This window comes from Aspergillus alliaceus (assembly GCF_009176365.1).
Source record: "Aspergillus alliaceus strain CBS 536.65 unplaced genomic scaffold BDW43scaffold_13, whole genome shotgun sequence".
NCBI classification, from domain to species: Eukaryota; Fungi; Ascomycota; class Eurotiomycetes; order Eurotiales; family Aspergillaceae; genus Aspergillus; species Aspergillus alliaceus.
In genome coordinates, this window is record NW_022474696.1 from 531267 (window position 1) to 557188 (window position 25922).

General features: G+C 47.4%; 9 protein-coding genes across 9 annotated transcripts; 5 read left to right on the top strand and 4 right to left on the bottom strand.

Annotated features, from left to right (window-relative positions):
* Positions 1 to 37: 37 nt before the first annotated feature.
* Positions 38 to 1819, bottom strand: BDW43DRAFT_42635 (telomere maintenance protein PBP2). The gene is made up of 3 exons (XM_032050049.1): positions 1083 to 1819; positions 136 to 1015; positions 38 to 78 (listed from the first exon to the last, which is right to left on the bottom strand). The coding sequence occupies exons 1-3, from the start codon at positions 1587 to 1589 to the stop codon at positions 56 to 58; spliced, it is 1410 nt and encodes a 469-aa protein (XP_031902069.1). The 5' UTR covers positions 1590 to 1819; the 3' UTR covers positions 38 to 55.
* Positions 1820 to 2471: 652 nt separating this feature from the next.
* BDW43DRAFT_271359 (uncharacterized protein) lies at positions 2472 to 3849 on the top strand. The gene is made up of 2 exons (XM_032041417.1): positions 2472 to 2760; positions 2820 to 3849. The coding sequence occupies exons 1-2, from the start codon at positions 2578 to 2580 to the stop codon at positions 3690 to 3692; spliced, it is 1056 nt and encodes a 351-aa protein (XP_031902070.1). The 5' UTR covers positions 2472 to 2577; the 3' UTR covers positions 3693 to 3849.
* On the bottom strand, positions 3843 to 8950 carry BDW43DRAFT_271361 (RecQ family helicase MusN). The gene is made up of 4 exons (XM_032041418.1): positions 8403 to 8950; positions 4751 to 8349; positions 4614 to 4692; positions 3843 to 4560 (listed from the first exon to the last, which is right to left on the bottom strand). Exons 1-4 carry the CDS (start codon positions 8812 to 8814, stop codon positions 4052 to 4054), a joined length of 4599 nt encoding a protein of 1532 aa, XP_031902071.1. The 5' UTR covers positions 8815 to 8950; the 3' UTR covers positions 3843 to 4051.
* Positions 8951 to 9270: 320 nt separating this feature from the next.
* On the top strand, positions 9271 to 12241 carry BDW43DRAFT_271363 (putative Kelch repeats protein). Its single transcript, XM_032041419.1, has 4 exons — positions 9271 to 9359; positions 9440 to 10000; positions 10062 to 10207; positions 10273 to 12241. Exons 2-4 carry the CDS (start codon positions 9553 to 9555, stop codon positions 11701 to 11703), a joined length of 2025 nt encoding a protein of 674 aa, XP_031902072.1. The 5' UTR covers positions 9271 to 9359; positions 9440 to 9552; the 3' UTR covers positions 11704 to 12241.
* Positions 11780 to 13541, bottom strand: BDW43DRAFT_42669 (pyridoxal phosphate-dependent decarboxylase family protein). Its single transcript, XM_032050051.1, has one exon. The coding sequence runs from the start codon at positions 13381 to 13383 to the stop codon at positions 11857 to 11859; it is 1527 nt and encodes a 508-aa protein (XP_031902073.1). The 5' UTR covers positions 13384 to 13541; the 3' UTR covers positions 11780 to 11856.
* Positions 13542 to 13828: 287 nt separating this feature from the next.
* On the top strand, positions 13829 to 15709 carry BDW43DRAFT_318512 (proline iminopeptidase; the record flags this gene model as incomplete). Its single annotated transcript, XM_032048712.1, has 9 exons — positions 13829 to 13871; positions 13927 to 14162; positions 14282 to 14526; positions 14598 to 14683; positions 14736 to 14900; positions 14948 to 14968; positions 15025 to 15163; positions 15219 to 15315; positions 15376 to 15709. The coding sequence occupies 9 exons, from the start codon at positions 13829 to 13831 to the stop codon at positions 15685 to 15687; spliced, it is 1344 nt and encodes a 447-aa protein (XP_031902074.1). The 3' UTR covers positions 15688 to 15709.
* Positions 15710 to 15868: 159 nt separating this feature from the next.
* Positions 15869 to 18011, bottom strand: BDW43DRAFT_309607 (guanine nucleotide exchange factor MON1; the record flags this gene model as incomplete). The annotated part of the gene is made up of 5 exons (XM_032046733.1): positions 15869 to 15877; positions 15938 to 16172; positions 16253 to 16434; positions 16491 to 17353; positions 17414 to 18011. 5 exons carry the CDS (start codon positions 18009 to 18011, stop codon positions 15869 to 15871), a joined length of 1887 nt encoding a protein of 628 aa, XP_031902075.1.
* A 312-nt stretch (positions 18012 to 18323) lies between these two features.
* On the top strand, positions 18324 to 24590 carry BDW43DRAFT_271380 (cellular morphogenesis regulator DopA). The gene is made up of 7 exons (XM_032041420.1): positions 18324 to 18566; positions 18640 to 18764; positions 18823 to 18972; positions 19033 to 21281; positions 21345 to 21571; positions 21621 to 23086; positions 23137 to 24590. Exons 1-7 carry the CDS (start codon positions 18476 to 18478, stop codon positions 24394 to 24396), a joined length of 5568 nt encoding a protein of 1855 aa, XP_031902076.1. The 5' UTR covers positions 18324 to 18475; the 3' UTR covers positions 24397 to 24590.
* A 113-nt stretch (positions 24591 to 24703) lies between these two features.
* Positions 24704 to 25888, top strand: BDW43DRAFT_271381 (uncharacterized protein). The gene is made up of 3 exons (XM_032041421.1): positions 24704 to 24994; positions 25064 to 25169; positions 25457 to 25888. The coding sequence occupies exons 1-3, from the start codon at positions 24831 to 24833 to the stop codon at positions 25535 to 25537; spliced, it is 351 nt and encodes a 116-aa protein (XP_031902077.1). The 5' UTR covers positions 24704 to 24830; the 3' UTR covers positions 25538 to 25888.
* The last annotated feature ends 34 nt before the right edge of the window (positions 25889 to 25922 follow it).

Sequence of the window (25922 nt, forward strand, 5' to 3'; positions counted from 1 at the left end):
ATGCTCCAGGAAGAAATAAAACAGATTTAGCAAGCTCGTAGACTCATCCCTTCGCTTAGATGCGGTGCTTTTCACTTTCTATAGGGCTTGTTAGTAACATTATCTCAGAGAGTAGTATGAAGGAACGAAACTAACCAAGTCTGGAGTAAAGCATATACAAAGCCATCTGGTTGCACTCTTGGGTACCTGTAATGGTCACCAGACGCTCGTTGCTGTTCTCCTGTGGCTCGTTGATCTTGATCACGCTGCCACTAAGGTGACGGATCTCGTTAATTTTTGCGCCACCCTTGCCAATTATAGCGCCGACCATGTCGTTGGGAATATAGATCTGCTGAGTTAGTGGTTGACCGGGCATAGCTCCACCAACAGGCGCGACAGGAGTCGGGCCCCCGCGTGCGGGCGCAGCCTGAGGGGCACCATACGGGGTAGGCTGGTGGGGGCCAGCACCGGCATACGGGGTGTGAGGCGTGGCACCGTAGTGCATGGCTGGCTGAGCTACAGGGGCAGGAGCGGGCTGTCCATGAAGGTAGGGAACGCCATAAGCACCAGCAGCAGCCCGGTTGGGGTGAGGGTGGTGACGCTTGAAGGTATCAGGGTGGCCATATTGGCCACCAGCTGGCTGAGGAACGTAAGGGACGACCTGCATGCCACCGGGCACAGCTCCAGCAGGTCCACCACTGCGGGTAGCATAGGCAGAAGCTGCCGGCCCGCCAAAGCGCTCCGTGAGCTGCTCGACCAGCGTCACAGCGACATAGTAGGTAGCAATATGGACAGCATCCGCAACGCCCAGGATTACAAGGGACCGCTCAGTGGACAGGGGAAGGCAAGCATCTGAAGCGTTGAGACGAGCGCCAGAGGCCTCTTGAATCTCACGAATACGGCCACCGCCCTTGCCAATGATGGAGCCAATGAGAATATGGGGGATCAACAAACGTAAGGGATATGTCTTGGATTGGGCAGTAGAGGGGGCATCAAGGGGTTCATTGTTTAGCGTACGAATGATCAAACCAAATGCCTGAAGTCCACGGTCAGCAATTCCAATTTAGACTTCAGCTAAGCATCGAAGAAGGATGACAACTAACCTTAGCAACAGCGTCCTGTGGACCGCTGACAGTCAAGATACGTTCGACGGCACCACGAGAGTAATCGCTGACTGTGCACTTGGCGCCGGAGAGACGACGGATCTGTGATACATTCTCCCCACCTTTTCCAATGACGGTAGCAGCCTCCTGGCTAGAAATTACAGCCCGAATATGGATCCAACTTGACTCGTCCTGGGGACGATTCTGGTCTGGCTGAGAGCCAGTTTCGGCGTGGGACGCGGTGGACTGAATAGGCTGTGTCTCGGGGAGAGTGGCCTTCGCATTAGGAGCATCAGGAACAACCGTGTCACCTTGGCCGTCGGCATTCGCACTAGGCATTCCCGAGGGCTCAGTCTTCACCTCCGCATACGCCTCGGACTCGTCGCCTTTTACTACTTTGTCCAAAGCAGGACGCTTGGCCTCCGGCTGGTCATTGGGGCCTGATGGCGAAGAGGGGTCCTCCAAGGGACGCTTGGTAGATTGCAAAGCGGAAGGGGAGGCAGACATATTGCTCTCAGCTGTGCAGTTTTGCTTCACTTACGCAGGAAGTCGAAGTATCAAAATAGCCTTTCTTGTTCTTTTTTCTGCTTTATTTGATCGACTATGTACACCAGGAATTCCCAATAAGACTTGCTGGTGCTGGCGGTCGGGAGAGGGAATCTGGTGCTGGAAATGACTAGGAATGCTGGTGATCGTGCACAGGTGATGAAGAAAGTGATGTTGAGGAAAGATGGCCGGTGGAAGAGTGAAGATGCTGGGAATCACGGGCCTTGGATTGGAGCAGAAAGCTTCGCGTGTGCAGAGCTATGCTAGGAGAGAGAAAAGAAGAAAAGAGATGATCGGATCGGGCACGATAAAAACGGAAAGATGAGGATGGTAGTGGTGAAGATTTCAGGGTCCGGACGTGAATGGGAGCTGACGGGCAGACAGCGTGGGGAAAGGATGAATATGAGAGCAAAGTCAAGTTGCTATATCTGTACTATCCCTTTTCCTCCAAGAAAACACAACGGTACTGAACGTCGTCGCAGGGTGTAGAACACAGAGAATCTGCCACGCGCCGGGCTAAAAGGGGCTTGAACAAACGCTAAAACAGCGGATAGAAGCCAAGTAAAGAAGACAGGCAGTCGACTCCACCGTTGCGACAAAGATGAAGATGCCAAGCGAAATGGAGGAGGTGACGAAGATGGATGGAGGGGACGAAGTCGCGATGTCGCGGTGAAGAGATGATGAGGTTAGAGGTCGGATGAGGTGAAACGATGGCACGGGACCACGCTAGCCTGCCTTGGGCATGGTCTCCTCCTGATCACGTGTGCAAGGCATCGAAAACAACCCTGACAAGGAATGAATTCGATATTATTTCCTTTCCCACCTTGCTACGGCTCATGAAGGCAAGAATTGAGCTTGATCCGGTGGCCTTGCTTGCATTGATATCCTTCAATCTTCGTCCCTCGACTCGTGTCTTATCTATATCGTGCAAGCCCGACAACCTACCCCTATGGACGTGCCTCAGAAGACCATTGACAAGATCCAGCGTTTCGCAGTGAAACAGGAGAAAGCCGAAGAGAGTTATGATCAACAAATCAGTCCGGCCACTCTCCAGGCCTATAATAAAAAACTGGATGAGACCCTGAAAAATCTTCAAGATCGAGTTAGACGCCAAGAAGATGATTTGCGCAAGGTATGTAAGCTGGAGAAAGTATAAAGATAAAAGAGACGCGGTTCTGATGCCCGCAACAGCTTCGATCGGTCAATGCAGTTGACCTTTCTAAGATCGGCGTGGACCCTTGGTCTCGTGTTTCGCAAGTTAGAAGAGCCAAGAAAGCGTATGACTCCCTCCTGAAATCGGAGACGGAGCTCCCAGGTCCTGGGTCCCCTTTGCCATCTTTACTTGCAGTGGAGGAGATCTCTCGGCTGGTCAATGAGAGTAAAGTATCCGTCACAATGACAGCAGATAAGCTTTCGGCCAATCGCCAGCGCCTGAAAGTTGAAGAGGCAAATCTGCGTGATGCCCAAGCCATCAAGCATGGACTGCAAAAACGGATAAGTCGTATCCGTGAAGAACAAGCCAAGAAAAAACAGAAGTCACCTTCCCAGGTAGCGCATGAGCTTGTCGAGCAACAGCAAGACAAGAAAGAAGAGCTTGACAAAGCGGCCGAAGACTTAAAGGCTTCTCTACATATTTTCATTGATGAGACTCTGGCACCCATGCTCGCCGCAGAAGAACTTGGTGGCCCGACTGTGGGAGACGCAATGAGCGTTTCTGACGAGACATTAGAGAGGGGCTATACAAGTCATGGTAAACCCAGAAAACCGAAAGCTTCGGTTACAGCGAGCCATGATACAAGTCAGCGTCGAATAGATGAACTCGTCAGAGGTCACACATCACAAGGAGACAATCAAGAACAAAGTCGATCAACTCGACGAGAGACAGCGGCCAAAGAAATGCATGAGTTGCTTGACTCTTTACTTGATGCAAACTCCTCCTATATTGATCTTCCCCGAGAGTCTGCAGCCTCCAGGTTCCTTGTAAGAGCCAAGGTAGCTCAATTTCACCCGCGAGACGCCAGACGCTTGAGGTTGATTGATTTCGGGCGTTCGTTGAACGATTGAATACTTTTACAATTTGAAGCCTGACGTCTAATGTATGATAATATCCAACTCTATAAAGCTCAGAATAGCGGATCGATGTCTTTGTAGGAAACAAACGCATTGTAGCTATATACGGGTATGTTGCAAAAAGTCAAGGGAAAGAAAAACAAGAAAGAACAAATCCGATCGTGTGGGTCCGATACAAGCAGTGCAGCACTCAATCACTTCGTCATTTCCTCATAATACAAACAAAAAAGTTAGAATTCCAATTCAACGCCATTAAATGCACCTGATAGAGCAGACCATTAAGGAGAATATGCCCTCACTCCCGTTTATGCCATTGACATCATAAGAACATGCAAGCTGATATATAAAGAGTGCTAGATAGGCATCATCCCTATGCGGGCGGTGGATTCTTTCACTTTTGGAGTTTTCCGGGGAGGACAGCTGTCAGCACGGTTGCTATTCTTCTTTTTGGGTCTTGCGGTCTTGTTCCGGGCTTTGACACCGCCAGCGCTCGCTCGACGAGTACGTTTGCTAGCTTGACGCTTTCGAGGTTTGGAGCTGCTAGGCCTGACAGGGCCGTCGGACGAGTCATCTTCTGGGATTGGTTCAGTTGTAAAGAACCGACTAGCAATAACATTGTTATCTAGACCTAGGTTTGACGCATCATCCAAGATATCGCCATCATCATACTCTTCACTGTCACTAGTGAGGTTGATAACATTGTGATGATTGGGGTCTGGAACAACGCCATCGGCATCATCACGGTCCTTCTTCAATTCCGCATAACGGCGTTGCGTATCTCGTACAAGCTTTAGTATCTGAGTGCCGTACCGGTTTACCTTGTCTTGATCTATGCCTGGAATTTTGGAAAGCTCCGACAGGTCTGCTTTAACATTAGAGCAGCGCCTTATTGTCAATGGCTGGGTATGTTCTCACCTTTGGGGAAGAATATGACCATCTCCCGAAGAACGCCATCTGTAAATGGCTGGTTACGAAGGCCTTTCTTGAGTACAATCTATTATCCTAAGTCAGCAATATGTTTCTAGCTCCACGTAGTCAAGAGGAGGTCTAACATCCTGACAGTAGTTCTTTGCATAGACCATAAAGTCCTCCGCTACAGCTTTATGGAGAGGATCAAGTCGGTCAAATCTGTAGTCCTGGGTAATTGGTGGGCCGGGAGTAAACGGTTTCTCATTCTGTGGCTTGCCCGCTATCCGGATCCGCTCGAAGCCATCACTGTCTTTATCACTATCGGAGCTTGCGTCGTAACGGTAGCGAGCTAATCTGCGCTGGTTTGCCACTTGAACAGGCGACGAGACGTTTGTAGATTGCGGCTGATACTCTTTCCGAGATTCACCTCGAGAAGATCGACTTTTTCCGTTTGGTGAAACTCTAACCTGAAGCTGCAACTTGCGCTGACCACTTTCATAATCGGAAGCACGACGTCCAAGCTTAATGTACTGGACGGCAAATTTGCTGCCGTTGACCACATTTTCTTCGAATAATGCTCCTTCGCTAAGAAGATGATAGAAGAGCCTTTCCGCTTCCCCCATCTCTAAAGATGAGCCTGCTCCATACCCCGGGGCCTGCCTATGCTGAGGAGACCTAAATTTTTTGACGCTTCCACGGAATATGTTCACGCAGTATGATAATGTCACCTTTTCGCCCAATTCTCCAAAGTGCCGAACGACCTTGATTACAGAGGCAGCATGTTCAGAAAAGTCGCGGAGCTCAAAGACAGAGTCTGACTTGCAGTTGTCACAGGAAGCGTTGCAGTCCTCTCGATTGAAGTACTCGTTGAAATATGCGAGGATTTGAACTCGTCGACAGTCACTTTTGTTTTCACAGAATTGTACAACATTGCGAAGCATTTGACGCTGGCGGTTTTTCTGTTGCTTACTACCATCGTTGCTATCAATCATGCGATTGATAGTCATCGTATCCCTGTAGCAGTAGTACAAATAACAGCCCGAGCGCTTTCCGTCTCGACCAGCTCGTCCAGTTTCCTGGTAATAGCCTTCTAAACTCTTTGGGAGGCTGTGGTGGATCACGAAGCGTACATCCGGTTTATCAATACCCATGCCGAAAGCGATGGTCGCTACTATAACATGGCTCCTCCCAGCCTGCCAGCGCTGTTGGACTTCGGCTCGCTCGTTCGGTTTCATACCAGCATGATAGTGCTCAGCCTTTATGCGGTAGTCTTCCCGAAGACTTTTGGCGACCTTTTGGCATGTATCGCGAGATAGGCAATAAACAATACCAGATTTGTTGTGATAAGATGATTTGATCGTATCAGCAATACTAGCCAGGAGCTCGTTGCCCTTTTTCTTTGGCCGCACCTCATATGTCAAGTTTGGTCTGTTAAAGCTCTGGGTGAATATCTCGCAACCCGCCATTTTAAGGTTATGGATGACATCCACTTTCACATTCTCCGTAGCAGTTGCTGTTAACGCCATCATTGGGACACCGGGTATCTGAGCCCTGAGCTCCCCCAGTTCCTTATAATCAGGCCGAAAATCGTGACCCCATTGACTCACACAATGAGCCTCATCTATCACGATACGTGCCAGTCGATGCCTATTGTTGAGTCTTTCCAGATTACGGATGAGAGCTTGATTTTTATTGACCATCTCGGGCGTGATGTACAACAACTCGATATCATCTTCCGCAGAGTAACTGGATAATGTACTCATTATCCATTGTCGTTCGGTCTTCTGGGTCTCACCATTCAGCAAATATGCTTTTATGTCAAGCTGACGTAAATGGGATACTTGATCCTGCATTAAGCTCAATAATGGTGATATCACTATTGTAACGCCTCTGGTTGTTCCACTCGTTACAATAGATGGAAGTTGATAACACAATGACTTCCCGCCACCTGTCGGCATCAGAACAAATGTATCCTTCCCGCTCAGCGTTGCGTCGATGGCTTCGAGTTGGTTAAGGCGAAATCCTCTGAGATGGAATCTATCCTTTAAAACACTCTTTACATCCTTGGACCATGGGTGTTGGTGCCATAGGGCATTATGGCTTTGCGACTTCTGGGCAACAGGAGTGCGAGACACGTTTCCAGAGGTTTCGGCAAACACTTGACGGGATTGGAGACCATTATTACTCGCTGGAACAGAGCAGCCATCGTCGAGATACCCTGCGGCTTCAAGCATTTTTTCTTCATCAGCGTCTAAGTCAAATTCGTCGATATGTTTTGCGGGAGGTGCAGATCCCATGGTACGAGTAAAATGGTTATCATCATCACTGATCATTGGCTCATCATAGTCAAAGTTTTGGGGCCAAGAGACAGCACTTGTAGAGAGTGGGTTGTTCGCACGTGTTGGGACATCAGTTTGGGGGGTGCGGCAGGTCGACCATGAAGGGAGTCTGGGAGGTGCACCGCCAATAATCTCATTTTCGGGAAGGACAGGTTCATTACTGTTCCGCTTTTTAGATGACTGAGGGGATGGGTGCAGCCGCTCTGAGCTCTGCCGAGATGCCCCCTTGTTGGAAGAGATGGAGGCTGCTAAAACATCAGTCTTCATAAGCAGACGTTGTATATCGGACTCAATCTGTTCTAATTGCGATGTGGCTTTTCGGCTTTGTTCGAGCTCCTTTGGCATTGTGTTCGGGCTACCGCCTTGAGAGATAACTCGCATGAGCGCTTTCTTTAGTTCCTCTCTCGTAGATACACAGGCGCGGTAGGCACCTTTCTTCTTCTTTAGAGACTTTATTGCTTCTATTTGAGCTGTGATATTCTTGTTCTCGGCGATCAATCCAGGAGCAGGTTCCCCTTTCATGGCTTGTTCAAAAACAATCTCTGAATTCTTCCTCAAAGTGTCGTTGAATTCCGATATCCGTTGATCGAGAAAACTGGCGGGAAGAGCCAAAAACTTCGCAACATCGTCGTTCTTTGGCTGAGACCCTGGTGGTCCAAAAGCACAAGCCAAGCCAGAATCTTCAGATCTCGTAAGTTCCACGCTGGCCGAATGTTCAGGAATGGATGGAGTAAGTTCCATATCATCAGGTGAGGATGGCCGATTACGCGTTGCTTGCTTTATAGCCCTTTTCCTTTTTTGATCTTCTGAAGTGGTATCTTGTGGAAGAACAGGATACAACGACTCATCAGTATCTAATATAGGCGCATCGTTGTCACCTATAATATCGTCAAAAACGGTTTCGTCGCCGTCTTCGTCGGAGTCAGCTATGACTTGATCCAACACACGAGAGTGGGAGCGAGAGACCTCGCAAATAGGTCGTTTTGTTGGTGAGGTTGTAATATGGGTTTTTCTCAGGCGCGGTGGTGGACCATTCGATGCTTCTGACAATTCAGGTTGAGTAGCATCTGTAGGGTTCCCTTTCGCCAAGGGTGAGCGAACCTTGGGGGCATTCTTCCTTGGCGAAACTAGGTCAGAGGCATACTCCTCGCTTTTACGCTTCTTGCCCCGTTTCTCTGTCGGCTCTTTTCGATAGGCAGCTTGTTCGGTCCACAGCCGGTGCGGTTCCCCATATTCGTCCACCGTGGCTGACGACCCTGTAGTTTGGTTTAAATCACCCGTCAGATCAATGGTATCAATATCGAGTGCCGCAGTGTTGAGGTCGAATGAAATGCTTGATCGGAAAGGCGTCGCTGCCGCCTTTGTAACCCCGTGGATTGACGAATAGGTATTGTTTTGGATACCTTGCCATTAATCGTTAGTCGTCCGAAATAATCATGCGGAATAATCGCCATACTCTTTATTGTCGGGCTCTTCAGCACCCTCCGTTGCCGCGTAGGCGATTGATCATGTGTGCAATCTTCCGACTCTCTCGGTGACCTAGGAACAGCGTCTGTAGAACAACTGAATAATCGAGGTTTGTTCGCAGATTGCGGAGCAAATAGCAACCGTGCCATGTCTGCGTCCGATTTTACTTCAGTATTATCGCCCACATTGCCGACGGAATTCTCATGAGTATGTTGAGAGTCTCCCGCGATTTCCAAAACTTGGCTACCTGGCGCACGCAGTGTTGGAATTGGTGGGTTTTGAGAGAGACTTTCTTTGATGGAACTGCGATTCTGGCGAGCGGATGGTGATAAAGAGGGGTAGAGAGATGGGCCTTGAGCCAACAGCCATTTGAGATGAACTTCCAAATTGTGCCTAGTCATAGAGTCGTGTTTTCCCTTTCATGATTCTGGAATTGATCTCCAACAATGTATTTGCTATATTATTCTTCGTGAATGTTACTCCATAGCCGAAGAGTACAAAGACGCGTCTGGCGCGTTAATAGGCGGTGAGTCTGCCTTATCTTACCGTACATAAATACATAGCTGAAGTAGTGAACATAAAATGCGACTGTAACCTAGTATGAGTATCTAGGTGGCTATTAATGCCTTTAAAAAAAGGTACTGTGGGAGATCCTGTCCAGTCAATGGGAATTAATGTTCGTGTAATATTTTTTAAGAAATTGTGGTCGAAGTTATATGGAATAGTTTTATCTGTAGGAACTGTGTATCAAATCTTATCGCTGTATATATAAATATATCTTAGTATCTAGAGCAATTTAGTCACGAATACAGTGCACTACATGTCACCCACAGTCTACAATACATAGTTCAATTTATATTTAAGCAACTGTCTACTAGCTATATGAACTAGTCTATATCGCACACTGTTACATGTACTGTGTCCTCAGTGCTCAATCTCTATTGCTGTGAGTGGGTTGATATGGTATCCGTTTTACACGTAACCAAACGAGTGGAATTAATTTTTTTTCTGAACCCCGCGCTATAGAATATTATCAACCCCACACATTGAAGAGGCCATTGAATTAGCCATTCATATCCTGCCCGGTTGAGAGAGAAACAGAGGTATATACCGAAAGGGCTACATAGCAGTCTAACAGTATGGGCAAGAAAAACAAGAAGTCCGCCGAACACAAGGAACGTGTTGCAGCGAAGACAAGCAAGAAAGCGGCCCAAAAGGAAAAGAAGTCCAAGACCAAGAAGGGAAAGGACGCTGATAGTGATGTGGAAGATGCGGATCTGGATTCTATTCTAGCGCAATACGCCGAAGAACAGGCTAGATTCCTCAAGGTCACTGAAGTTGTTTCGGGACCGCCTTCTCCTCGGTCTTCTGCAACTGTGCTAGCATCCCCTTCTAATCGAAATGAATTATTGGTCTTCGGTGGAGAGTTCTTTGACGGAAACCTAGCGACTTTCTTCAACAATCTATTTGTTTATAATATTGACCGAAATGAATGGAAAGAGGTCACTAGTCCCAATAGTCCATTGCCTCGGAGTGGTCATGCTTGGTGCCGTGGTGGGAATACTGGCGGCGTGTACCTATTTGGAGGTAAGTCGCCTGAATTTTCGTTCGACTAGTGTACATTTTGCTGACTTTGGAAACCTTTTAGGCGAGTTCTCATCGCCGAAACAGGGTACTTTCTATCATTACAATGATTTCTGGTACCTCGATCCATCGACGAGAGAATGGGCTCGTCTTGAGACCAAGGGCAAGGGCCCTCCGGCCAGAAGTGGCCATAGAATGACTTACTACAAGGTTTGCACACCAAAAGCTATGCATTGACCTTGATGACAAGACTATGTAAGCTGATTTGAGCCAAGAACTATATTATTCTATTTGGCGGGTTCCAAGACACCTCGCAGCAAACTAAATACCTTCAAGATTTGTGGATATACGACTGCTCAAAGTATACCTGGTATAATCCCATATTACCTCCTGCATCACAGAAGCCTGATCCCCGCTCTTCTTTCTCTTTCCTTCCTCACGAAGCAGGTGCAGTCATCTTAGGTGGGTATTCCCGTGTAAAAGCCACAACTGGTGTAGGAGGGAAACCATTGAAAGGTGGACCTCAGCGTATGACCATGAAACCTATGGTCCACCAGGACACTTGGCTTCTTCGTATCACACCACCTGCTGCCGATGCTCCCGCAACTGCGGCTCCCATGATTCGCTGGGAACGCCGAAAGAAGCCTGCGAATGCCCCAAATCCGCCTCGTGCAGGTGCTACCATGGCGTACCACAAGGGTCGAGGCATCATGTTTGGTGGTGTCCATGATGTGGAGCTTAGTGAAGAGGGAATTGACAGTGAATTTTTCGATACCTTGTACGCTTGGAATACTGATAGGAACCGTTTTTTCCCACTCAGCCTCCGACGCCCAAGAGCAGCAGGCAAAAAGCAGGCAAATATGGCTGTTAAATATCGAGACCGGGGCAAAGCCGATGAGGAGGAGCTGCTACAGAACCTCAGGGCTCTGGAAGCAAAGAGGGGCATCCGCAGCCAGGACGATGACGATGAGATGGAACTTCGCACTCCCAAAGTCGAAGATGAACCTGCTGAGCCAGAGAAACCTTCCATTGTCCGCTTCGAAATGCCTCACATGCGGTTCAACGCGCAACTAACGGTGCAAGATGACACTCTATTCATATTTGGTGGAACCTATGAGAAAGGTGATCGAGAGTTCACGTTCAATGACATGTACTCTATCGATCTAGTCAAACTTGATGGCGTCAAGGAGATCTTTTACAACGAACCAGAGAACTGGCATCTCCTCAACGAGGAGGAGGAAAGCGACGATGAAATGGATGATGACGAAGATTATGAGGAGGAAGGAGAATACGAAGATGATGCAATGTCACTGGATATTACTGCCTCTCCCGCTCCAACAGAGATAACGGTGCCGTCCGTGACCCAAGAAATGGAGCAGCTCGACATGGAAGAGCCGGAGGGAGAGCCATCTGTACAGGACAGTAGGCCTCTTCCTCGACCTTTTGAGAGCTTGCGTGATTTCTTCAGCCGTACTTCTGAGGAATGGCAAATGATCTTACTTGAGACATACAAATTGAAGGGTTTGGAGCCTGAGAAAAATATCAAAGAACTGCGCAAGGATGCGTTTAACATTGCCGAGGAGAAGTGGTGGGACAGCAGAGAAGAAGTTATGGCTCTCGAAGACGAACAAGAGGAGGCTGGAATCGGCGAGGTTGTTAGCCTTGCTGAGCGAGATAATGCTGGCGGTGCTGGGCGACGTCGGTGATGGTAAAAGAAAAAAAAAATTTGCCATGAAAAATTTAGGAGCGTGTATATTCAAAAACTATTCGTAGTTAAACACATGGTACCTTAAGAATGACTAGTGTCTACATTCGATCAAGTGCCAGTAACATTTGAATAGTAGATTCTCGCTATCAGTTTAGAACCTTTCAACAACGCTCTTCAGCACATTTGTCACGACTTCAATATCTCTGTTTTCATCGACTCTCCAATTGGAGATGGCAATCCGACAAGCCGGTCGCCCTTGCCATGAGGTTCCAGAAACAAATATCTTAGATGTCTCGTTTATCTTTGATGCAAGAACTTTATTCAAGTCGTCTTGTTTCGCACTAAACAGGACAGTCATGAAAGTTTGGTCCATTAACTCCTCCTTACTAGTGGCCTCTGGCAAGACATTGTATTCCGAATGATCAAATAGCCATCCTGAAATCAACCTAGCCAACCGAATCTGTTTCTTGAGCATAGCCTGATACCCAGTTCTGCCGTAGGCAACAAGAGAAGCATAGACAGGGAGCGCCCTGAAACGCCTAGAGTTCTCAACTCCAATGTTCAAAGGTGAGGGAATCGAGGGAGGGCCATTGTTGTGCCCTGTCAAATAGGCCGCATTTGCATTTTGGAACACATTATAAGCTTCATTAGGATGGCGACAGAGGAAGAAGCCGCAGTCATACGGCACGTTAAGCAATTTGTGTCCGTCACCTGCAATAGAATCGACTAGCTCAATGCCTTCGACCCCCTTCTTAATGGTAGAAAACTCCGGACTATCGTCGAGAACACGGCTGAATATCCCAAAGGCTCCGTCAGCATGTAGCCAGGCGCCGTACGTGTCACACAATTTGCGTAGTTCTCGCATCTCATCAATGCCGGCCGTCGCGAATTGTCCAGTGTTGACTTCACCACAAGATACCGCGACGATACTTGCCTTTTCAGATCTTGCTAGTTCGAGCTCAAGCTTTTCCATGTCAAATAGAAGTGGATTACTGTCTTGACAAATGTTTTTGATATTTGCTCGGCCGATCCCCAAGATTCCACCTGCTTTGACAAGAGATGAATGCGGTAATGTTGACAAAATCTGAATACCCGACAATCCCGACGCCTGCATGACTTCAAACAATCCATGCTCCCCAACGCTTTTGTTAGTAACTCCTGCCTTGTCGGCCGCAGCACGTAACACATACTCGCGTCCACAAGCTAGCCCGAGAACGTTACTCGCCGAACCCCCGGTAGTGAAAGTGCCATTATGCCAGTCGGCTCGTTCCAAGTGCAAAAGATCGACAAGGAGACCCAGAGCATTAGACTCTACATCCGTGGCAATGGAGTGCCCAGAAAGATGGACTTGGACATTCTGATCGTATGCAGATACAATATTGTCTGCAAATAAGGCAGCAGGCGTCACCCCACCAGTGACAAAGCCGTAATAGTTGGGACTTATACTGCTTCCATTGAAAGCGGGGACAATGTCGCTTATTATATGTTCTTTTGTAGTTTCAAATCCTATGCCCTCATTCGTAAGACTCGGTGGTAGACTTGCTCTTGCTTGAGCCAGATGTTTGGCACTGGGAAGGATGTCAGATTTCCATGGGGTCTGAGTGATCTCCCAAAGTTGCTGTTGAAGACTAGCCTGTGTCTCTGCTGTGGCCGCGACGTCTTTCAGCTCCATGGACATTCTTGCTAATTCGTCACAATTACTGAAAAGATCGTTTATTGTTTAAAGAAAGGATGATGAATGAAGGAAAAGGTTGAATGACTGCTGCGCAAGTCTGGCTTGGAAAGTAAAACATCGAGGGTTATTTATTAACTATATAGCCTCTTCTCGAAATAAGCCTCTCTTCAGCCAGATCCCGTGAGTTGCTGTAAATCTAGGCAAATCCCGTGCCGTACGGCCCCCAATTAATATAAGTGGTTCAGTGACTACTCAGACTTAGGCTCGGAATGGATTCCGACTAGTCTTTAGGGGACTAGTCAACTGGCAACCTGCTTGAGTTACATCCGAACGTCTCCACAATAACCCACTATCAACAATTGGTTCGATCCTTTTAGAAACGTCAATTACAGGTCCTCTGTTACTCTAAAGAATAGCTTGAAAGGTTATAACTGCAGTGAAAATAACAATGGCCGCTAAACTAGTTGATAAGTCACTCCACAATGTTCCAGGTATGTCTCGGGGGCTGTTAAATGTATTGTAGACGCTGATGCTGCGGGGAATTAGGAAAGCTCCGTGTAGCAGAGCTGCTTTTTGACGTTCCGGTCAATTACAACCGACCAAATGAAGGTACTTTGAGGCTTTTCGCCCGGAGTGTTCGTCGCCTGGCACCTCCATTTGAAGCCTCTAAGGACGACAAGCAACTGCCCTGGCTCGTATACCTACAGGGTGGCCCGGGGTTTGGATGCCGGCCACCTCAGGAGAATGGCTGGGTTGGTACCGCCCTTGATAAGGGATACCAGGTGAGTAACGGTGGATTTAACCCTCTTGGCCGACACGACATCATCTTTTTCTTTTCTTTCTTCTTCCCCTTTTGTTGCGTCGTTGCAGGCGCGGACGCCCATTGTTTACAGTCGCATAGGTTCTATTCTTAGATCAACGTGGCACTGGCCTCAGCTCCACCATCACTGCAAGCACCCTTGCCTTGAAGGGCAATGCGGTCAAACAGGCAGAGTATCTGAAGAACTTTCGGGCGGATAACATTGTCAGGGATTGTGAAGCCATTCGTCGATGCCTTACAGTGGATTACCCAGAGGACAAACGCAAATGGAGCATCATCGGTCAAAGCTTCGGTGGTTTCTGCGCTGTGACATATCTCTCCATGTTGTAAGTTGAATTCCTAGACTGAAGTGCCAGAAGATGCATGCCCAGTGCTGACGAATCGCTACGCACCAAAGCCCTGAAGGGCTAGCAGAGGCTTTCATTTGTGGTGGATTGCCTCCTCTTGTCAATGAGCCCGACCCAGTCTATGCACGGACATACGGTATGCACTTTGCCATCTGGAATTTTCAACTCTCAGAGTTAACGCAATGAAGAAAAGCTGGAGGAGCGTAACAAAGCCTACTACTCCAAGTTCCCTCAAGACGTCGAACGGGTTAAAAAAATAATGCAATATCTGAAAGCGAATGATGTTTCTTGCCCATCCGGCAAATTGACCCCAGAACGGTTCCAGCAGTTGGGTCTTATATTTGGCATGCACGGTAAGAGCTAATATGAATTTCCATGGTTGCGATTCTGACGTCCATAGGTGGCCTTGATAGTATCCACGGTAATATCTTATCAAGCTTTAGAATATCCCTTTTATTTAGGACTAATAATTACTAGAGCTTGTCCTGCGTGCCTGGAACGATTTGGAGATCTTTGGCTTCCTGACTCACCCCACCCGTGCTTTAATCGATGGTGCAGGCGGCTTTGACAGCAATGTCATCTATGCCATACTTCATGAATCTATTTATTGTCAAGGGTGAGAAGTTTCCCTAAGCTTGCCCAATTGGCCTTATCTAACTCATACCAAACAGGCAAGCTTCAAACTGGTCAGCCGATAGACTTCGCTCAGCTAACCCGAGCTACAATATTGACGCCGATAGACCAGAAATCTGGTTTACAGGCGAGATGGTAATCTTCGCTCCTCAGAAGCCGTCGATAATAGCACAATGATTAATACGCACAATCTAGGTTTACAAAGACATGTTCGACTCGTACGCGGAGCTAAACGAAATCAAGGAAGCTGCGGACATCCTTGCAACTACAGAAGACTGGCCTGCGCTTTATGACGAGGTCCAACTGACGAAGAACGAAGTCCCTGTCTATGCTGCTACATACGTGGATGACATGTATGTACACTTCAGCCACGCCTCAAATACGGCTGCGAAGATCAAGGGCATCAAACAATTCATCACGAACACCATGTACCATAATGCTCTCCGAGCCAGGTCGGATGAGCTTATGCAACAGCTTTTTGCCCTGAGGGAAGACACAATTGACTAGTCACTAGTTCGTATTCGTTATCATGTGATATATAGGATTCGAGCTATCGCCATGGCGCGCCTATGAGTCTGTCATAAACCAACCCCGAGTTCCAGTATTTACAAGAGCATTGGAATCCTTTGCTGCACCTTTCATTGAAACCTAAACATTTTGTATCGTAGATTATCGAGAGAGATAATTCTTAGAAGACCTATATTGCAGGAGTTAGCAATATTCAGACAAGGATCATTCCTTACGAGACATAACATACGGCACCACCGATGATAAAGAGTCTCTCCTCCTCTTGTTGAACCCACTGAACAATTCTGCTCGCACTGTGCGCCAGGGCGTTCCGGTTGGCGTTGGGACCAGCGATGCAGTAGAGTTCAAATACTGGAGTTACCCAAGCGAGCGAGCTCAAAGATTGTGACATACAATGGTGGACTCTAACGTGGGTGTGTTTGGTATGAATACTAGCATGTAGGTTATTGTATGCCGACATTAATCTGCAGATTTACAATGTCAGTTAACCAACTTCATATCCAAGTAACAGCCTCTGCAAGGGAGTTAATGAAGTCAAACAGACCTCCGACGTCGGGAGAGAGATGAAAATTCAGGATCATTTGAGGACATAGTGAACTGCACGTTCGCACGTGATTTGTACAAAAAATGATGCAAGACAGTTCCTGGCATAATATCTGTCGTCTTTGGGCGGCCCTTGTCAATAGCTTCTTTCATGATTTTGAGGCTATTGTTCATTTCCAGTTGCTATGGTAGTAGTAATGGTTAGTTCCCTTTCTAGAAAACAAATTATCTCCCCTTACCTTAATAAAGGAGTTCCGCATTTCTTGTAACTCGAAAAAGCGTTCCTTATCCGTACTAATTAAAATGACTGCGACAGACTCTTCCTTTGTCGCCGTATCATCCGCGACGTTGCCAGCATCTCCCCGTAGATAAACGAAACTGACATACATGTAGAGATACCCACTGCTGTTGAAGCCAGGTAAGCACACAGGGATCCAACTTTCACCACCTCCAGCTTTAACAGCCTCTGCTTCGAAAACCATGTTGAAAATCAGTTGTAGATCACCAGGATGTAGTGAATGTTTCTTTGGTCGTACAACACTGACAAGCCGGCCTCCCGCAACTACTAAGCCATAGAGAAGACTATTGGTTCTAGTCTTCAAAAGAGCATTGTTGATTGCCTGTCGGTGCGCCTTGCGAATCTTTAAACACTCTAGTGCTGAAAGAAGGGTAGACGGTGAGCCTTTAATGAAGCTGTCCGCTAATGTAGATAGAAGACTCTCTGAGCCCTGCAATGGTCTCTTCAGATCGGTAGAGGGTCGAACAGAGAAAAGATGGGTCAGAGAAGGAAGGGTCAAGGTCGATAGGATCTGCATATACAAAGCTTCAAGTTGAAGCTTGAGTTGGGTTTCACTTTCGAGAATCCGACTTATCGCCACTAAGTGGAGCGGCCCTTTAGTTACAATAACGAACTTAGTATCGCCGGCGGTGAAACTGTTCAAATGATCTTTTGAATCTTCGTAGAACGATATGATGGTCTGGATGATGCCGACATAAGTTGATATCAGACCACCATCACCATGGCGTGTCCATATTGGTTTCCCAGCGGCAGAGAGAATAAGATAGTGTTTTCGCTTAGATTTCCAGTTCTCGAGGACTAACTCTATTGTCGAACTATTGATTAGCAACTCCATAAATTCGGGGTTTTACGGAAGCTACGCACCCTCGTTTTCATCTTCGTCTCCAACTTCACCAACAGGTTCAAACTCTTTTGTAAAATCATCATCCACATCGTCTTCTTGAAAATCTGGAAATTGGAGCAGACCCGTGCTATCTTGATTAGGTCCAGAATCTGTCGCGATAAAGTCACTGAAGACATTATCTACCTCACCAATATCTGTACGTGGTACAGAGCTTCTGACGCTTGCAGAGTCAGGAGTATCGCTGCCTCTTGAACTGGCTAAGTGACTAAGACTTGCCTTGGCCCGCAGAGTCCCAGGTAAACTGCGGGCAGGGTAACTCTCTTTCCCACCGTCACGGGAAGCAATGTCAGTCAAAGACACCGCTGTAGTAGCTCTAGACTGCAAGACTGGTTGAGCCGATGGCCCAACACTCCAAGATGACACTCCTTCGTCCAACAAACTCAATGTGTTCGGACGCGGGGGTAAAGGTGGCGGTGGTCCTTCGGGACTGGTGCTGCGTTCTCTACCACTAGCCGCAGAAATCGTCGGAGAGACCTTCGAGGAACCAACAGTCTCACTTCTAGTATCATCATTGTTATCGAGGGAACCCTGTGGTGGTTTTGCATCCTCTAAGTCCATGATATTTAAGTTGAGCGCATTGGTTGGTATGTACTTCTCCAACCAGTAGCAGCACTCTCGTGTATATTATACGCGACTTAACGAAGTCGTATAAGTCATAGTTATCATGTCAATGGTGCTATCATAGAAATCGCCATCAGTAACCTGAGTCAATTTGTCTAGTGTAGCAGCAATGTGGCCAGCATATGAAGTTCGGCGAGGTGATGTGGGTTCGGCGGATTGATTAAATAGTGGGCTAAGTGGAGAAGGCTGATTGATCTCCCCGATCGGAGCTCCAAAAGGCGGACAGTTAAGGCACCAAAAACATGTCCGCCTGGCGCTTGTTGTGGCTTCCGTGTCTTCATGCAAAAGTAACTGGAAGCACAATCACTCAAACTCCGGTCGCAACCTAGTTCAATGTCCGAAATATGAAGATTTGCGATTTCTGACTACTACTTTATGATTGATTAGTCGACGTATGCACTATGAGCCTTGATCCGAGCTCGTTTCCGAGATCGAATTCCCCCGCAAGCTCCGATAGCTCTCTTGCGCGATCCCGCTTACGAGGCAAAGAAGGTCTGCCGCATACCACGGCTGGAAATTCGCTCTTTGAGAAGGACCTGCAATCTAACTCTAATGGTTTCTATAGAGCATCTAAAGAAAGATAAGAATTACCGTCGCTATGCGTCGAGCGTTGAGCGAGCCCTGTCTTTATATGACACGGCGCTGCAGGAATGGGCGGACTATATCTCATTCCTCAGCCGGCTTCTGAAGGTAGGTTAAATCCCTTGCAAGAGATATACATTTAGGTCGCTGATGATCTCTTACCCAGGCCCTTCAATCCCATCCTCCGGATCTACCCATCGTCCCTCACAAAGTTCTCGTCTCGAAACGGCTCGCACAATGCCTGAACCCCTCGTTGCCATCTGGTGTGCATCAGAAGGCACTTGAAGTATACACGTATATTTTCAGTTTGGTCAAGGTTGGTGCCGTTATGTGATTTATCTCGGCGCGCTTCTATTAACCTTGAATACACTTTTAGTCGGAAGGACTGTCTCACGATCTACCATTGTATCTACCAGGCATCGCACCTACCTTAACATTTGCCTCGCTTACCGTCCGCCCTTTATTCTTATCGTTGATAGAGACATATATTTGTGGCCTAGAGCCATGGGCCATCAGACCCGCCTTGAAGGCAATCATTCTAGCCCTTTTACCCGGACTCGAAGAAGAAACTAGCGATGACTTTGACCCAACTCTCCGACTCATCAATAAATTTCGCGATATCGCTAGCCAGATGGACACACAGAGACAAGGTGGAGATGCTAAATCCAGCGGCCAGTACTTCTGGCAATGCCTATTCCTTGCGTCAATAACTAGTCCAAGTAGACGTTCGGGTGTGCTAGCTTACCTGAATCGCTATCTACCAAAACTGGGGGTCACCGATCGAAGACCGAGCAAAGGCGGCGACGGTGACTCCAACAATATGCCACATGACATGCAGATGGCTGCGAACTCAGTTATCCTTCCAGAGCCTGGCCTACTTATTCGTTGTTTTGCATCCGGATTATCGGATGAGCAAGTCCTTGTCCAGCGAAATTTCCTGGATCTGCTTGTGACACATCTACCACTTAGTTCACCTATTTTGCAATCTCGAATCACCAATGAAGACCTTCAGCAGTTGCTCATTGCGGCTGTAGGCGTTGTAGCTAGGAGAGATATGAGTTTGAATAGGAGATTATGGGCTTGGCTCCTAGGTCCTGATTCTGCAAATGACCGGGCTTCTTTCGAAGCTCGGAACTCGATATCGGAAAGTGCAGACGCATCTACCGCCAGTGGCGAGGAGATTTCACAATCTGAACACTTTCGCCAGTTTGGACTAGAGCCATTGGTGAGTGGCCTTCTTCAGATGATTGAACAGAAAACTCTAGTGCCATCCGAGAAGTCAAGGCCCTTTCGGATATCGCTCTCCTTAATGGATCGATGGGAAGTTGGGGGGCACATCGTTACTGCAGTCTTTCTTCCCATTATACGGAATGTTCAATCTTTCGAAAAGGCAGCACCCAAAAATCAATTTGATGAGGTCTTCCGCAGCGCCAGCGCCTTCTTTGATGGTGTCGAAAGCGGAGTCATTTTCTCGGAATTACTCAAGTTGATAGACTGGGAAGCTGATAACCTTAGTCGCGACAATGATCAGGTAGTGAATAACTTGAAGCTTACCCAGTTTGTTCTGGAAAACTTCAATGTGCGAGAGGAGGACATGGTATTAAACCATGTTCCACTGCTGACCCTCTCAGTCCTTATCAAGATGAATGAGCTCTCATCGAAAGATCATCCTACGGTGGCCGACGACAAACTGCAGCTTGTGTTGCACGAACTCCTCAAAGTGATGAGCTTCCTCACGGGTCTCCTAACAGAGAGGGCTTTCTCCAAGAAGCTGGACTCCGAAAAGACCGCCAAAAACCTTTCAGCTGGTGACGGTGAGCTCCATCAGTCCGACATCTTGGCAAGGATTCATGATTTTTATGAGCAAAGTACCAGCAGCCTTGATCCTCCGCAATTGCCTTTTGTTCCTAGACATCTTGGGGAACTTATAATCAGCAAAGCCTACGAACTCGCTATCTCGGCTCTTGCGGGCGGTATTGGCGTCACATCGATACAGGAGAATATGAGTCTTCTTATCTTACTGCTTAAGAAGCTTCCCAAGTCACGCGTACCGCGCGACAGACGGCTCTACCTTGCCATTTGTAACCGGGTTGGTACAGGCCACGTTGAGCAGTCTACTGCCACTTTCTCGGCTATCTCTTCCATTGCTACCGGTGTCACGAGTTTATTTTCTATCCATAATCCTGGATTTTATATCAGCTACGAAGACGTATCTGACTTGATTCCATTGCTTGTCAAGCAGCTCTGGCGGTATCTTTCACCATTGAGCCCAAAATTTCATGTGGAGGCGGTCCGCTGTTTGTGGAAGCTACATTCAGTCTCCTGGCATGAGCACCTCGTCGAGGCCTCCATAACATCACTGATGGTCGACTCATCGCACACGTTACACCGACTTTTGTCGGAAGAACAAGTTGGAAGATACTTTATATTGTGGAATCACAGCCACCATGGGACATACGAAGTTCCCCCGAAGCATATACAGGATTCAGCACTAGCCCAGGTTTCTTATCAATCTTCGCTTCTTGAACGTCCGCTTTTTATTGTCTTAGACACTCTTTCCCAAGGACCCAACGAGGCCTCTGAAGTGGTTCAGCGATGGCTCCAAGATTTATCCTCCATTCACAAGTAAGTTAGTCGTTTGTCAAGCTTTATCCTCATTCTCGATGCAGTCTACTAAATATAGAAAAGGGTTTTCCGTATAATTGTTTCACGGCTAGATAGCCTTTTTTCGCAGGCTGATGATTTTGGAGTAAACCAAGCGAGCCCTTCTCTATCTCCTGATGATTATAAAGAATGTAGTTATTTATTGGAGACGATCTATAATATCATATCAGTCATTTCCCACAATGGATGGGTTGCTCTGCTGACTCAAACATCTCAAGGCGACCGACACCAGCTTGTCTCTACTTCCGAAGGTGAGCTTCTTGACAAAGTTCAAGTCGACATGACTAACAATTCTCCCAGATAGTAATAGAGGCCAGAATTTGCACTCTATCATATTCCACGCCACGCTAAGAGTTGTCAGTGGACAAACCACTGCAGCACACTCGAACTTTGACGAGATCAAGTTACAACAAACCTCCCTACTTGTAATGCGTCAACTCCTCCTAGGCCCAGGAGCTGAAGAGATGGCTGAGTCCGGGATTGACTCCCTTCTTGTTGAACGGCTCTCTGCCTCTCTAGACAATGGTGGTAGCGTTGCTGTCCAAGGAGCGCTGATCGATACCCTCCTCGCAGCATTGAAAGTTCGTTTCGCTCAGGCATACTTGCCGCAACCCCACTCCAAACCAAAACATCAGAGAGCCAGCTCTCGTGAGCGTTTAACAAGTCCATCGATCCTATCTTTCACGAGTGACAAGGCTGAAAAATTGCTCCCTATACCTTCTTTGCCGCAACCTCCACAACACCTTCTAGAATGCCTTCTCAAGGGTATTAGCTCTCTGAACTCTAGGGCCATTGTGGAAAGATGGACTATGCTGCTTTGTGAAGTTCTACCTCTATATTCAGGATCTATATTTCAGATTGTCCTGATGTTAGTGGATTGCTTTTGTAAGGAGATCCAAATTGCGTACGCGAACCTTCAACTCTCATTTAAACATACCAAAGGTTGGCCTGAGGATAGGTCTGAACATGCCACAATAGCCTTACTCACCGGTCTTGAAACCTGCATTGCAACCGCTCATGAGCGTCTTCTCGTGGACGAAGCTAATATCCCTGCCGCTAAGAGCCCGGATCAGCCTCAGGGGTTCTTCGGGAATATGGTATCTGGCGTTTTTGCATCAGATGCTAGTCATGGCCGTTCAGCGGCTGCAAACAATAGACTGACTGTCTTGCTATGCTTCCAAGATGCTGTAAGGTTGTGCTTTTCTATCTGGTCTTGGGGAGCCGTGGAAAGGAGTACTCTTCCCCAAGATACAGAATCTCTGGCGTCCTTCCAATATACGTCTCTGCGTATGAGGAATCGTTCCCGCCGGATTCTCGAGCACCTGTTTACGGCAGAGGCCCTCGAATGCCTTGAGACCTTGGTGGAAATGTGGACAAAGACAGACAGTAACACATCTTCTCTGATCTTCAGCCTTCTTCACACTCTGGATGGGTGTCGACCAAAGATCACAATCCCGGCTGTGTTTAACGCCATCTACACCCGCACAAATCCTTCTGCTCTAGATCCCAGTCGTAAATCTACCCTATCATCGACTCTTACGGAAATCGAATTAGCGGGATTCTTAGTCACTTATGCCAGGTCCCTTGATGACGATGTCCTAGACGAGATTTGGGCAGACTGCACCACCTTTTTGCGTGATGTTTTAAGTAATCCATTCCCGCATCGCCAGATCCTTCCGCGCTTAGTTGAGTTTGCTGCCATCCTTGGTGAGAAATTAGAGAACACTAGTTTTGGAGAGGATCGCCGGATGAGGAAGGAACTTGGGGTATGTTATCTTTCAGATAATGAAGATGTCTCCTGTGCTAATTTCCTTAGGATGTACTGCTACGTCTGCTTACAGCGATCTTTACCAGCAAGCCTCTTGGGCTATCACAAGATTCGGGCCTCCTGGGTCGAGGCTCTTTGGAGCATGATAGTTCGTCGGCACCTCTTATTGGTCCTGACGACATGCTCAGCATTCTCTCTATCTCCATGCCCGCCTTTACAACCACACTAGGTGACTCAGACCGTATTACCACGGCTGTAACGGGGATTTCCACCAATGCGATAGGGCCCCTTTTGCGATCGCGACTTTTCCCTAACAACATCAACCGTAGTTTTATGGCGCTCCTACAGCATATCGCAAAGGTTCCGGCCGCTGCGAAGATATGGAAGAAAGACATCGCCGAGGCCTTCAACGATCCTAAGTTCTTCAGCTCGCAGCTCGAGCTTGTGAAAGACGGCTGGATGAACCTGTTACGGCAATGGGTACTTGTTGATAAGGATCGACTATCTGAGCTGATGTTTCGCCTTCCACCACCAAGCACAGCGGGTATTATGTTTGGTGTTGGAGCGTCTGCTGCTCGCCTAGATGCGGATAGAAAGGCACAGTTGAACCTCCGCAGGATAACCCTACTTCTTTTATCAGCCAACAATGACTACTTCATTGGGGAACTACCGGGACTCCTGCAGAAGTTAGAAGATCTCTTAGGGGCTACTAGTTCATCATCGCCGTCCTCCACGACAAGGGCTGAGATATTCATGGTCCTTCGGGCTCTTGTGCTGAAAAGCTCGACCACCGCCTTGGCCTCATTCTGGCCGTTGATCAACACCGAGCTTCAAGAGGCTATTGCTGCCATACCGCTTGGGCTTCAACAAGAGGTATACAATCCATACGCATTGTTACAGGCATGTAAACTTCTGGACACTCTACTCGTCCTTGCCCCGGATGACTTTCAGCTTCTTGAGTGGCTGTACGTTACGGATACAATAGATGCCGTCTATCCACCAGAAAGATGGGAACCTTTGGCCCTTGCAGACGAAATTTCTCAAAGCTTTGGGAGGCGCTCCACGTCAGCAGACGGCCCCAGGGAACCAAGCGAGCTTGGTTATAGTGTAAAACAGCCGGGTCTAATAGCGGACTGGATTCGCGAGACGGCCAAAGATGAACTGATTGATCGAGTTCTTCGGCCGTGGTTTGAACAACTCAGCATTCATGCTTTTGAAAGCACATACAGTATGAACGGTCCAGGCTTGTCAACATGTCATGATGATCTCCTAGCGGACCTCTTCAACGAGAGTACCATGGCAAATTGAATTCATCCTTTTTCTCATCCTCAGCTGTGAGGTTGAGGCGTTACATGTATGATATCCAAATGCATAGGTTCAGTTTCTACGTGTTCAGAACTTCAGAGTTGGCGTATGTACAATGTATCCGGGGCCAATTTTTTTAGGCAGGCGCTTTGGGTCATATTCCAAGGAATTTTACGATAGAGAAATGAATATAGAAATAGATGTTGTTGATCACTTTCATTTATGTTGGGTGTTGGGTTTTGTATACCTTAGGCATGCTTATCTTGGACCCGTGATAATTCGCCGTCTCCACCCGAGCTTAAATGGCCAGCTCCAACGTCACTCCCAACCTCCATTTAAATCACTTGAATATCCAGTAGGAGCTGCAATCCTCTCTGGGAAATTTTCTTTTGCGGAAAGATCTTTGCTAATCTTCAGATTAGACTCTTTGAGACTTTATGACCATGCGTGCTTACAGAATGCTTTCCCCCGGGTTGCGCTCCGTCACAACAAGGCGCCCAGTGATCCCAGCCCGAAGAAGCTTCTCAACCTCGCCATCTGTGAGGGAGGCAGCAGGCTCCACGTTGCCCACTAAGAAACCTGTTGGAGCTTTCCGTGGAGGGTAGGCTTTGCTGATTAAAATAATTGCAAGACAAGATACCCTTTCGATGTAACTGACATGCTCGTATAGAATATTTGGCTTCCTTACAGGAACTATTGTTGCCGGTGCTTCCGTGTATTACTACATTCTTGGGGAGTACAGAGTGACCAACGAGATGTTGGCCGAGGATATATACGTATGTTATGATACTTTCTTTGTCTTCCCCTTCTCCCACGAAGTTTGCGATTGCCTTATTTCCTTCTATCTCCGATCTCCTCTCTTAACTTATTTTTTGTTGGTTTCCCAATCCTTCCATTTATTATCATTGCTACTCCCGCAGCTTTACCTCTCCCTGCACGAGTACCGCTAGAACCTGGATACAACATGCACACACTTCTATGTCATTCCTCCTCCCACTTTACCTCTGACATTTAAGAGGTTGGATTGCTTGTTCGAGTTTATTATGTTAACCAGCCTGTACAGGCGCTCCAAGCAGCAACGCAAAAGCTCCAGACATACATTGGCGAACTGGAGACGAAAGTGGACCAACTTAGAAAGAAATAGTCCTCATATGACACCACTAAAACTAGCTTCTATCGACCTTTCCCAGGCGTTTGTCTTTAATATGGGTTTCCAAACATATTTCTTTTCTCGTGAGCAGCTTCTGTCCGGCATTGTGTGAGCTTCAGTAGGAGAAGATAGGTTCATTGTCCATGCGTTGCATCAACTACAGCATAATGGGTATTCCCTTTGTATGATATTAATCGGACATTTGATTTACTCCAATACAGATTGTCTAAGATAGTAGGAGTAGATTCAATACTTTTGAGCGGCCAAGTCAACTGCGTCATTTCTATTGGTGCAAACAATGCAAACATCAGCGGTCCCATGGAACATTTTCGGGGAACGCCAAAGAAATGCCTTTCACGATACAGTAGCTTAATTTCAA